At 43.5% G+C, this 13,009-nt stretch overlaps 1 protein-coding gene across 1 annotated transcript; it reads right to left on the reverse strand.

Moving 5' to 3' along the window:
* Positions 1-1,493: 1,493 nt before the first annotated feature.
* Positions 1,494-2,045, reverse strand: LOC133785093 (uncharacterized). Its single transcript, XM_062224351.1, has one exon. It carries the CDS (start codon positions 2,043-2,045, stop codon positions 1,494-1,496), a length of 552 nt encoding a protein of 183 aa, XP_062080335.1.
* Between the last annotated feature and the right edge of the window lie 10,964 nt (positions 2,046-13,009).

Here is a 13,009-nt window from a genome sequence, read left to right on the forward strand (position 1 = left end):
GAACAAATGAGCTTAGTTGCAGTTTTGTATACAACATTACAACAACCTATGGGACAAAAGTCCATAACAGATTCAGGACATTTACCTTTAGGAATCAAAGTCAGCGTTGTGGAGTTGATCTCCTTTAGTGATTTCCCTGAGTGCAGAAGAGATAGAATAGCTTCACAGACAGTATCACCAACCACCTCCTAATTATCTTGAAAAAAGAAACTGCTGAAACCATCTGGACCTGGAGATTTGTTGCCAAGAATCTCAAACATGATAGTCTTCACCTCATCCCTAGAATATTCTGTTGTTAATAGGTTAGTGTGAGCTGCTGTTATTTTCGGTCCTTGATTGATTACTGTAGCCAATACTTATTTCCTGTTCTCCATTTTACTCCCCAATGTAACTTGGCTTTCTCATTAAGAAAGGAGATATAATTGCCATGTGTTCCATTGTATAGTGCGCTGACTTCTTTTTCCTTAGAGATAAGGATATGATCATGAGGTTTCATTTGTAAGGTTGCTTGACAGTCAATTAGAGCCTAATATCTCATAGCATGTACAACATGAATATCCCCAATCTCACTCTTATTAATCCCCTTTAGTAACTTCTTTACCTCTTTTAACTTCTGAGTAAGTTGAAACATTGGTGCACCACCAAACTGGATTAGCCAAGTCTCTTCTAATCTCCTCTTGAAATCGGGAACAGTTTTCCACATTCTAAAGTACTGAAATGGTTTCTGCCCTTCCACACCATCCGGGTAAATAGAGAGGATAGCAGGACAGTGATCAAACACACCTTCAGACAAAAACACAACCTCTGCATTCGAAAACTTGTCCAGCCATTGCTGATTTGCAAATACCCGATCTATTTTAGAGTAGATCCGAGTATCCTTATCCTGTTTGTTGTTCCAGGTAAAAAATTAACCTGTAAATTGTACATCCTCAACCTGACAATATTCCACACACTCTTTAAATGCACCAAAACCTTTTATTCTTTGTTGTCCACCTATTCTCTCTTCAACACTGAGTATATAATTAAAATCCCCTAAAATGAGCCATGGACCAATCCCCTTAGATGCTATATCTTTTAGATCAGTCCAAAGAGAGATTCTGCCATGATCTTCGTTCATTGCATAAACATAAGTGACCAAAAAACTTTCCTTACCAACCAATGAAGTAACTTCCAAATGCGTTAATTGACTTGAACATTATAGTATATTGACTGTAAACATCCCCGGATTCCAGCTAACCATAATTCTACCCCCTTTATGCCAAGCATTATTCGCTGAGAAGCACCAACCTCTAAACATATTTACATATACAAAACCCAAATTATGAGTCTGTATCTTAGTTTTAAGGAGACCAAATAATCCCACCTTCATTGAGAACATCAAACGTTTGATCTCTTCCTGTTTATGGCGATTATAGATCCCCTTAACATTCCAACTTAGGATCCTATCCATGTTCCAGAGGAGGATCTCCCCCTCCCTGCCTATTTACTCCCATTCATTCTGAACTTGAACATTCTCCTGTCTCCTGAAGTATCTGAAACGTGTTTGTTGTTGTTGGTGCCTTTGCTACCTCTTTAATCACTGTCCTGCCATTTTTGACTGGCACAAAAATGTCCTTATCCTGTCCTTGGGATTCCAAAGAACGCTTCTGTGGAGCTTCTTTCTTAACAACCCATTCTTTTCTAACTTCTTCTTTCTTCCTACAGTTGTCAGTATAATGTCCCATGCCATGACACTTCCCACAAGAAATAGGAATCCATTCATATTTTATAGTGTATATAACTTCCTGATGTATTTCATTTGTGAATGGAATCACTTCAGGGAAATCTTGATGGAGATCCACTTCCACCAGAACCCGAGGGTAGGTCAACCTTTCTCTATTTTGAGTAATTGAATCCATCATCAAAGGAGACCCAATCTGCCCCACTATCTTGAATAGTGCTCTCCCCCCCCAGTACTTTAAGTCTAGTCCATGAATCTGCAACCATATAGGCACCGAGCTAATTTTCTTTTCCTTGAAGTCTGTATAAGCATCCCACGGTTTCATGACAACATGCTTCTTATCAAAAAATCATATATCCTCCATTCAAAATAGAATCCCTAACCTTCACATGTTTTTAACTCCCAATAGGTGTTTGGAGGTTACAAAATCATGTGGGAAAGGATTTGGGACGTTTTGGAATGTTTTAGAAATATGACTTTTTTGTGCTGAAAATGGCCTGTGGCCGCTGCCACTGACTTTTTGTGGCCACGACCTAGGGGATAGAAGCCAGTGGCCGCGGCCACTGAAAATCCTGGCTGCGGCCAGTGAGGCTGACATCCTATTTGGTTTTTCAGTTTTTTCCAAATTGAACGGTTCTAACATCCTAAATAACTCCTAAATCTCCATTTTAATTCCATAAACATCCAATTAAACATTGGTAACAACCATGGGGGTTGGTGGAATTTGAAATTCAAAGGGTATCTCTGTAAGACACACCATTTTCCATCCACAAAGCACTTGGCTGGAAAAATACACCATAGAGGCTTGATAATTCCAGAGAGCTATTTCCTAGAGAGATCCCTTAGTGCTTAGAGAATAGGGGGAAATAAGCTTTCGGACAAAGGTTTTGAACCTTGTTCAAGTTGGTGATCCCCACTACTCTACACTTTGGTTGTGTGAGAGTTTGTTTTTTCCATTGATCTTTTCATTCTGTTGTTCTTCTTGTATTATTAGTGTATTTAGTTTGTAATCCTCTACTTCTATTTCTATTTACATATTTATTGGTGTCTTTTGTTTTAGGGTTTTAGTTCTTATAATTCTCTTCCTTCTCTTATTTCTATTTACTTGTATTTTGACCAATGAAGTTGTAATATTTATTTAATCAATTACCTTGTCTATTGTATTTTTTGCATAGAGTTGTATATTGGTTTTTTCATATTTCCATTGAGCAATAATATATATTCTCTAACATTAAGAGTAGGGCCAGATGCCACTGCTTTGCTATCATGTTAAAGGGACCTGCATACAAATGGTTCAAAAGACTCATGCCAGGGTCCATCAGGTCTTGGCAACAATTTTCTGATGAATTTCTACAACAACATCACGCTGTCCTTGATTACACTTTTCCAGGCACTAGCCTTGCTAACGTGAAACAAGGAGAAAACGAGAGCCTAAAGAGCTATATCCATAGGTTCAATATGGAGGCAGCCAAAGTAGGAAGCTTGACCCGTGGAGAATTAAAAATGGCCATTACAGCCGGAGTATGCCTGGGTAGTAAGTTGTGGGATAACATGCTTAAATGGGAGGTCACTGACTTAGATGATTTCTACAAACAGGCACAGAAATATATTCATGTCGAAGATGGTCACGAGAGCCTTAAGGCCAGAAAAAGCAGGTCACCTCCAAAACCCTCAATCTGTGAAGGCGTAAGTAACGCAAAGAAAAAGAGGGTCTACGAAGGGTCGAGAGATCATCGGCCTCGGAAGCCCCAATGCATTGATGAATGCAAACAGACCCCTTACACCTTTTACACTGACCTAATGCATGCTAGGGAGCATATCTTTGTCACGAATGAAAATCAGGTCCCCTTCAGAAGGCCCCCACCAATGAAGAAAGATCGGTCAAAAAGAGACCCTAGTAAATATTGTCAGTATCATAAATACACTGGCCACACCACCGCAGAATGCACTCATTTGAAGATAGAATTCGAAGAATTTATACGCATGGGACACTTGGGTAGATGCATCCACAAAGAAAACCAAAGACCGGAAGAAGGAGTACCCTAACTATGAGCACGAGATGTAGCCCTAGAGGTGAGAGGAGAAGTTAGGACCATCTTCAGAGGGCTCAGGTTCAGAGGTGAATCGAGGAAGGGGTGAGACAAGTATGCCAGGGAAGCCAGGCGAAGTCCAATTCCATGCTTCTTAAGTTTGGAGCAACGCCCCCCAAAGAGTTTTAAGGGGGAGAATGACTCGATAACCTTCACTGAAGAACACACACGGGGTGTGCATTTTCCTCACAATGATCCCTTGGTGTTGACTGTACAACTTGCTAACATGAGGGTGCATCAGGTCCTAGTGGACAATGGATGCTCCATAGACATCCTTCACCCAACTTTAGAGAAGATGGAACTGAACATCATGCACCTAATGCCTTGCAATACCTCCATATATGGATTTACAGGAGATTCGATACAACCCATATGTGCAATTGAGTTAGCCCTCACCATGGGAGAACAACCCAGAAAAAGCACCTTAATGGAAAACTTTGTCGTGGTAGACTGTGCCTCGGCCTTCAATGTGGTATTAGGAAGACCTTCCCTAAGAGAATTGAAGGCGATCTGACTCCTGGGGGGATAACAAGAATGAAAGGGGAGCAAAAGGAAGTGAGGGAATGTTATAACACATCCCTCTACACAACCATAAAATTGTAAGTGCCTATGGCAATGGTAGTATATGGAAGAACAAACCCACACGAATTGGACCCACGAGTCACGGAGGAACCAGGGGCCGAGCTAGTAGAGGAGTTAGAAGAGGTCACAGTTATGAGTGAGCCATTGAGGAGTTTGAAGGTAGGGAGAAACCTTCCAGATATCGTGAAGCTAAACCTGGTAGAATTTCTAAAAGTTAACCTCAATGTGTTCGCCTGGAGTCACGAGGACTTGGTGGGGATAACTCCATCGATCATGTGCTATCACTTGAACATCGAACCAAATGCAAGACCTGTGAGGCAGAAAAGGAGGGTGCTAGATCCAAAAATATATACGGCCCTGAAAGTAGAAGTTGACAAGTTTAAGGCAAATGGGTTTATCCGAGAAGCATTCTACCTAGTATGGGTATCCAACCAAGTTTTAGCCCCGAGGCCCAATGGAAACTGGAGGACTTGCATGGATTTTACGAACCTTAATAAAGCATGCCCTAAGGACAGCTTCCCACTTCCTAGGATAGATCAATTAGTAGACGCCACGGCTGGGCATGAGCTACTCAGCTTTATGGATGCATATTCTGGGTACAATCAAATACCCATGAACCCGTCTGATGAGGAGCACACTTCGTTTATAACAGACAATGGGCTTTGTTGCTACAAGGTGATGCCTTTTGGGTTAAAGAATGTAGGTGCTACTTATCAAAGGTTGGTAAACAAAATGTTTGCAAATCAGATAGGAAGAAATATGGAAGTATATGTAGATGATATGTTGGTAAAGAGAAGGAGGGTAGAAGAGCTCACAAGCAACCTCTGTGAGATGTTTGACACCCTCCAAAAATTCAGAATGAAGCTAAACCCACTCAAGTGCACCTTTGGTGTTTCGTCAGGGAAGTTCCTTTGTTTTATGGTGAACTCTCGAGGTATCGAGGCCAATCTTGACAAAATCATAGCATTATTAGAAATGAGCCCACCACGAAAAAAGAAGGAGGTTCAATGCTTGACAGGGAGAGTAGCAGCTCTCAATAGGTTCATCTCCATATCCACCGACAAGTGCCTCCCTTTCTTCAACATCCAAAAAGGGAAAAAAAAAGGTTTGCTTGGGAAAAAGATTGTCAAGAAGCCTTCTCTAAGCTAATGGAACTCCTCAGAAAACCGCCCATTTTGGCTAAGCCAGAAAAAGGGGGAAATTTTACCTGTACATAGCAGTGTCAAAGCATTTTATAAGTGTCGCCCTAGTCAATGTAGCCTGTCGACCCTAGGAAGAGGGAGAGATAGAAGAGAATGAATTACCTTGCGGAGGGAAAAAGTAGCCTGAAGAATAGAGCCTCCATGTGGAAAAGACGTCCAACGAAGGAGGAGTCGCTGCTGGCATAGTAATGACGGAACCTGAGGGACATAAGATGCATTGTGCATTAAGATTTAGATTGGAAGCTTCCAACAACGAAGCAGAATATGAAACACTCTTGGCTGGCTTGCGACTAGCCAGTGAGCTGAAGGTAACACATTTGCATGTCTTTAGTGACTCACAATTAGTAGTATTTCAGGTGAAGGGCGAATATCAAGCTAGAGGCCCAAAAATTGATGAATACCTAGCCAAAGTAAATGGGTATTTGGATTAGTTCGAAAAATGCACTATAGAACAGATCCCAAGAGAGCAAAAAATGAATGTCGATGCTCTCTCTAAACTCGCCTCTACCCGAGACGAAGAAACTCTTGAGTCCATCCTTGTCGAATACCGCTCCAAGACAAGCATAGCAGAAGAGGAGGTTTAGATGGTTAATACTCCCAAGGAGTCATGGTCCACACCCATCTTGAGGTACTTAAGTGATGGAATGTTGCCTTTGGACAAAAAATACGCTCTTAAGCTGATTTACAAAGCCGCCCAATACACTCTAGTAGATGGAGTCTTGTATAAAAGGGGCTTCTCCACCCCGCTCCTACGATGTATAGATAAGGAACAGGCTTTGAAGGTTCTGCAAGAGATACACGAAGGAGAATGTGGAAATCATGCTGGGGGGCAATCCACGGCAAAAATGTCCATACGACAGGGGTATTATTGGCCTACCATGGAAAAGGACACGAGCGATTTTGCGAGAAGATGTGACAAGTGCCAACGACATGCGAATTGCCCCAGACAGTCACCAAATGAGCTGGTGAGCATGACCAATCTGTGGCCTTTTGCTGTGTGGGGGATTGACTTGATTGGCGCGTTACCAACAGGAAGGAGGAGGGAGCGAAGTACGCAGTTGTAGCAGTCGATTACTTTACTAAATGGGTTGAAGCAGAGCCTCTAGTCAATATAATGGTTAAGCAAATCACCACCTTTGTCAACAAGTTTATTGTTTGCAGGTGTGGAGTACCCTACAAGATAATCTCTGACAACGAGACCCAGTTTTAAGGGGGGTTATTCGACGAATATTGCAGAGAAAGGGGGATCAAGAGGATTTTCTCCGTTGTAGTACACCCGCAAGCCAATGGACAAGTGGAGGCCATCAACAAGATCCTAAAAAGGAACATGAAAACAAAATTGGAGAAGTTGAAAGGAGCCTGGGTCGAAGAACTTCCCAATGTGCTTTGGGCCTACAGGACCACCCCTCGTTCCGCTACTGGAGAAATGCCTTTCACCTTAGCCTATGGGTGCGAGGCTATTCTTCCAATAGAAATGAAAGTCAACTCCTTCCGTATACAAGCATAAAATGACCAGGCTAACCACGCAAAATTGCCTAAAAATTTGGACCTGTTGGAGGCGAGGAGAGAAAAGCCACAGCTGAGGTTGGCAACGTACCAGCAGCGGGCCACGAGATTCTATAACTCAAGGGTGCAAGAGAGGACATTCAGGGTCGAAGACCTCGTGTTAAGGAAAGTTCTTCCAAACACTCGTGACCCGAGTGCGGGTGTACTAGGGGCGAAATGGGAAGGACCCTACCAAGTTGCCTAGGTGATGCCCACTAACACCTACAAGCTGGCACATTTGGATGATACCATGGTACCCAGAGGATGGAATGTAGAGCACCTAAAAAAATATTATCAGTAAGACCTCCATGTCTGAGGCAAGAATATTATTGCTTTATCTAAACATGCAAATTTAAGTGTAATAGCTATGAATTAGAGGGGTAACTCAGATGCCCTGGTACGAAGTAGGAACATTGTTTCCATTAATACCTATGTACTCTCCTCATTTTGAATGGATATGTTTCTTATCGGCACATCACAATCCTTCTTTACGTAACCACTCATCTAACTCTCGAGCACCTATCCCTAATTGAAATTATCAAAATGCACCAGCAAAATGGTCCAAGTGCCCGACGAGATACATCTTGCTAGCCACTTGGGGGGCAGAGCATATAGCCAAAAAGGGTCCTAAAAAAGGCCCTTGTAAAAAAAAGAGAAATAAAGAAGAAAACCTTGCAAAGCATCTCTTGAGTTCACAAGGATTAACTATCCTTATGAACATCAAAAGAGTCAAATAGGTCCTATAGGAAAAACCTCCTAATTAAGGCTGATACCTCCATGAGAGGAAAGGCCTCAGGGATAGCTTCCACCAATAAGCCTAGAGTGGACACTAAGTCGTCTAGCCAAAAAGGATCCTAAAAGAGACCCTTGCAAAAATAGTACTATGCATAATGACGAGAAGGACGATTCTCGCAAGAAATAACAAGCGCGCGCAAAAATATATAAAAGGATGGCTAGAACCCGAAGGGTCAACATATCCTTACAAATACAATCAAGGTGCACCAAAGAGACCATCACTACTGGTCCAAATAAAGTATTGACGAGTTATTAGAAAAAAGAGAGACCTATCAAACCCCTTTGAGCGGGCCCAAAAGGACCTCAAGCATAGAGAAGCAAAAAAAAAATGATCACATATATATATAAATATAAAATAAAGTTGTGATAATGTTGCAGCATAAAATCGGCATTAGCCACAATAGGACTTAGAAAAGTACCTATAAAAAGATGAGGTTATAATAACCATACAACCAAATCAAAGTGAAAGGTAAAAATTGTAGAAGCGAAATCTCAAGGCCTCTCGCCGCGAGCATTCCACTCGGCCACCTTGGCAACGACATGGTCACCAAAGGAGGAGAAATCAAAGCTGGGATTTTGCCTCCACATTCCATAAAGGGTGCTCTCTATGGACTTATATTCAACCTCTGCCAAATTAGCCTCCAAGAGAGTGACCCACTCCCACAACACCACAGCCTTAGCTTCCACTCTCTTCTTATTCTTTGATGACGAAGAGGCTTTTGCCAGGGCTTTCTCCAGCTTGAGCTTGATGTCAGCAAGCTATCCCTCGAGCTCCTGAACTCTGAACGCTAGACGGTCCCTTTCGAAGTTTGATGAAGATAGGCCCTGTGCCGAGTCTGCGAAGTGTTGAGCCACCAGAGAAGCCTGCTAGGAACCAAAAAGAAAAAAAAAAGCAAACAAAGAACCTAAAACACACAAAAAAGAAATACCAATGTAAGACGCATGAACTCACCCAAGTTGGGCAGTCCACAAGGGTCTCCCCAAGCTTCTCCATGGTAAAATTCTCGAGACCTCTCCACTCAGTCTCGGGAATACCCTCGATGACTCGGGTACACCTTTGCACGTAAAGGGTTGACATGCGATCCCCCTAGGATGTCCCCTCCAAATCAGGGGCGACCGGGTGAGCAGGGATAGATCACCCACTCATTGAGGGAGGAGAAGGTGCTGGAACATTGGAAGTAGGGTACCTCGAATGACCATGACTAGCGGGAGCGTAAAAAAGATTATCATATTCATTAGAGAAAGGCATAATGAAGCTCCCTTGCATGGTCTATGGACCGCGGGAATGAGAGGCTGTGTCGCGGTCCGTAGGGGTACAAGGGGGGCACCCCCTGGAGGATGGAGATATCTGAGCTTGATGCTTAGATTCTGAGGAAACCTCCCTAGGCACCCAATCAACATCACCCTCGTCTGAGTGAGGTTCTGCCGGAGTCTCCTTCTCCTTTCGCTCAGAAATATGCCATAGTAGGTTAGGCTTTGAAACCCTGGATAAACCATATTGATTGAGGTTGGCCATAGTAAAGAGATGGGAAACAATTTTTGTTGCAGGATCTGCATCGAGGAAGACGTCTACCAGTGCCGCCTCCGACTCATGAACGTTGGGGACACTGAAGCTCTTTGAACAATAAACTCAATTATCAATATGAGTATAAGTTCCAAAATAGCAAACTCAATATAAAAGGAAAAACTCGAAGTACTTACTTGGGGATGAGCAGAAATGTTCGTGGACAGAATGGGGACCTTTTACAAAGAAAAAGTCCTACTTCCAGGAACCCGGGTTAGACACGGAACCCTCTATCAAGGAGACCTGAGAATTGGATTTTTGTAGGAAATAGAAGCCTTTGGATTTAGGGGTGGGCATGAGATTGTACATAAATTGCACCTCTTGGTCCGTGGGAGCACGACTGTTAAGCTTCACAAACGCCATATATAGGCAGCTTAAAGTCAACCAGTTGTTAGGTGCCAGCTGAAGCGAAGCAAGGTCTAAGTGGTTTAGGACCATGACGAAGAACGAGTGTAAGGGAATGGTCCCACCTGCCTTCACGATGTGCTCGCTCATGGCTACATAGCCTTGTGGGGGGGGGGGGGGGGATTATCAGCCCGACACTTGTTGGAGGGTATGTACAACTTGTACTCTTTGCTAATGTGGTACTTCTCGGATAATTCTAACAGCTGATTTTCCAACACGTTAGAAATGATGGTAAACACCAAGAAAGGACCAGAGTCAAGCTTTTTGGGAGCCACCTGTTGTCTCATTCTCTTTGACATTTTTTTCTTCTTGCGTGAGTTTTCCACCGAGGCATTGAGTGTGGAAGCATCGAACATGGGTGGATTAAAGACAAGGGTTGAGGGGAACCAGGGGTGACCTCGGGGCTACTATAGGGAGAGAACGGAGTAGGAGGTTTAGGAGGGAAGTTTCCCTCCATGAACTCCAACTCCATTTTTAGATCAAAAAGGTCCACTCTAAGGCTTGCAATGTGATCATTAAGGTCAAAGGAGAAAGGGACTCCATCACCCCTCAAGATAGAATCTATCTCGCTCTCCACCACCCAGATTTTACGCCTAAGCTCGGTCATGCGCTCAAGGTGACATATACAGGCCCTCCTCAAGGTGTCATAGTCTTAGTAAGGGTTGTTTTTGAGGGACCCCGAGTCTGAAGATAATTCTACAAACTCGACCCCTGGAGGAACAGTAGATGACCCCCTACATGCCATAAAATCGCGTCTTGTTGGTAATAGGGGTGCAAGTGTAGGTAGAAATGGTGCTGCAAAACACAAAGGAATAAGCTCAAAACCTCTAGACACAAGTGCTCAAAACTACCAACTACGGGGTACAGGGGAGGGTATATGTGAAAGTGGATGCATATATGTGGATTAGGTCATGAGGAGCTCTGGCCAAGACAACACATCCCAAGTAATGATAATTTAAACCCATTTAGCATAAGAAAGGAAGAAAATGTAACTTGAGTGGGTAAAATCGTGCACCGTCACAGTTGAAGAAATACCAAGGGTCAAAAGTACACGTCTGCAAAAAGAAAGGAGAAAGGTGTTTTAGTCTCCTAGCAACTTTATTGACGTTTACATATAAAAAATAATAATAAGGAGGAAAAAAGCCAAAGTGCCCTTGTGAGGGATGGAACCACTTACCTCTTGGAGGATGTGAAGACACAAGTACAACCAAGCTAAGAAAAGAAAGTGTAGTCATTATGTTTAAGATGAAGATCTATTTATAAGAAGCTCAAACTCATCCTAGTCGTTGAATCCCATGCTTGATCTATGGTCAAAGATGGAGCCAAACACCTACATTGGGATCCACGAAGCCAAATGATAGGCTCACATTCAATCTCAAGGGATCAAGAGGATCACCACCTCCAAAGTGTGTTTTTATATGCCACCAAATCAAAGAAACACACTAACACCACCTATGCTTTGAAGACACCATACCAAAAAGTCTACCAGAGTGCCTAAAAGCCCTCCCATAGACTAGGGGGCAAGTGTGGATATCAGAATTTTAGTTGCACAAGGCCCCGCCTCGTGACCCTCAAAATAAAAGCTTGGAATGCAAATAGCCAAGTTCGGCCTTACATCCTGCGCTAGAGGCCTCGCAACACATGCGCCTCTTTTACAGAGCCTCACTTTGTGCACAAGCTCAGGTAGGATCACCCCTCAAAACTAATGACACATCTCGCACTGAGGGTCCCAAGGAGGCGGATATGTCTTGCTAATAATGGACCACCTCACGCCGAGGCCTCGCGAGGCACACCTCGCGCTCGTACACTTTCGTCTCACACAAACGTCGCGTGGGGGCATGGCCTCACACCACAGTGTCTCACACGCAGAAGCCCCTCACACCACGACATCTTGCACGCAGGAGCCTCTTGCACCATGACGTCTCGTGCGCGGGAGCCCCTCGCACCATGGCATCTCGCACACAGGAGCCGCTCTCACCACAGCATCTCGCGTGCAAGAGCCCCTTGCACTATGGCATCTCGCGCGTAGGAGCCTCTCGCACCACGGCGTCTCATGTACAGGAGCCTCGCGCACGGCTCCATCTCGCGTGTAGGATCCTCGCGCACGACTCTGTCTCGCACATAGGAGCCTCGCGCCACGAGCCTCGGGAGGATCTTTCCTTCCATTCTCCTTATGGTATTAGCTTTCATGAGGACCCGAAAAGACTTAAACATGTAAGGGGTAAGAGAATAGGAAGCACTAAGAGGATGGAAACCTGTGCATGACCAGAAGAGCACATACATGTGAGGGGTGCACGGATAAGTGGTGGGCCTTGTCTACTCCAGGTATGAAATACGTATGGAGATACGACCCTGAAAACCATACATGACAGACACTATCCCCATGCCAGACAAGTAATGGTGGTACGCACAAGATACCTAACATGGTAATTCCCAGCTAGCTTCTGAGAATGGTACTAAAAATTTAGTGGAGGTACAACCAGGTACTAGAGTTAAGGTACACCCGCATACCCTTGGCGTGTGCTGGAGCCGACCACCACGATCCTGGCACCACGACCATCTGTAGGTTGCATACGCAGGGTTCTATTCCTAGGGACCACCATGTACAGTGAGCCAATAGTGCTATACTATAAATATGACCTCCCTACACCTAAGAAGGGGGTCGGATTTTTGGAGAATTTTGTAGCCAGTTATTGTTAATGAAAAAATATACTCAACATTCTCTCTATTTTTCACTTTAGAATTCTAGCAGTTACATTTTGTGATCTTGCAATCATAAAGAAGTTTAGTCAGTTTAAGTTCACTCATTTTACAATTCAAAAAGTTCTTAATCTAACTTAGTTGACAAGTTCTTATCGTCAATAGATACTACTGTGGCGTAGTTCGAATTATGAAGACCAACGAGTTTATGAACTTGGTTCAGGGTAGTAAGATAGTGACATATTCTGTCAAAGAATTTGATGGGTTGGCCAAATTCACTTTTGATTTGGTACCAATAGATGTGGCCCGGAAGGAACGATTCATTCGAGGATTGAACTCTGGGGTATGTAATGCCCTGCTAATTGGAATCTGTTATCACGTGTGTTTAAATTAGTGCTGGACTAAA

The sequence above is a fragment of the Humulus lupulus genome, chromosome 6 (genome assembly GCF_963169125.1).
Source record: "Humulus lupulus chromosome 6, drHumLupu1.1, whole genome shotgun sequence".
NCBI lineage: Eukaryota > Viridiplantae > Streptophyta > Magnoliopsida > Rosales > Cannabaceae > Humulus > Humulus lupulus.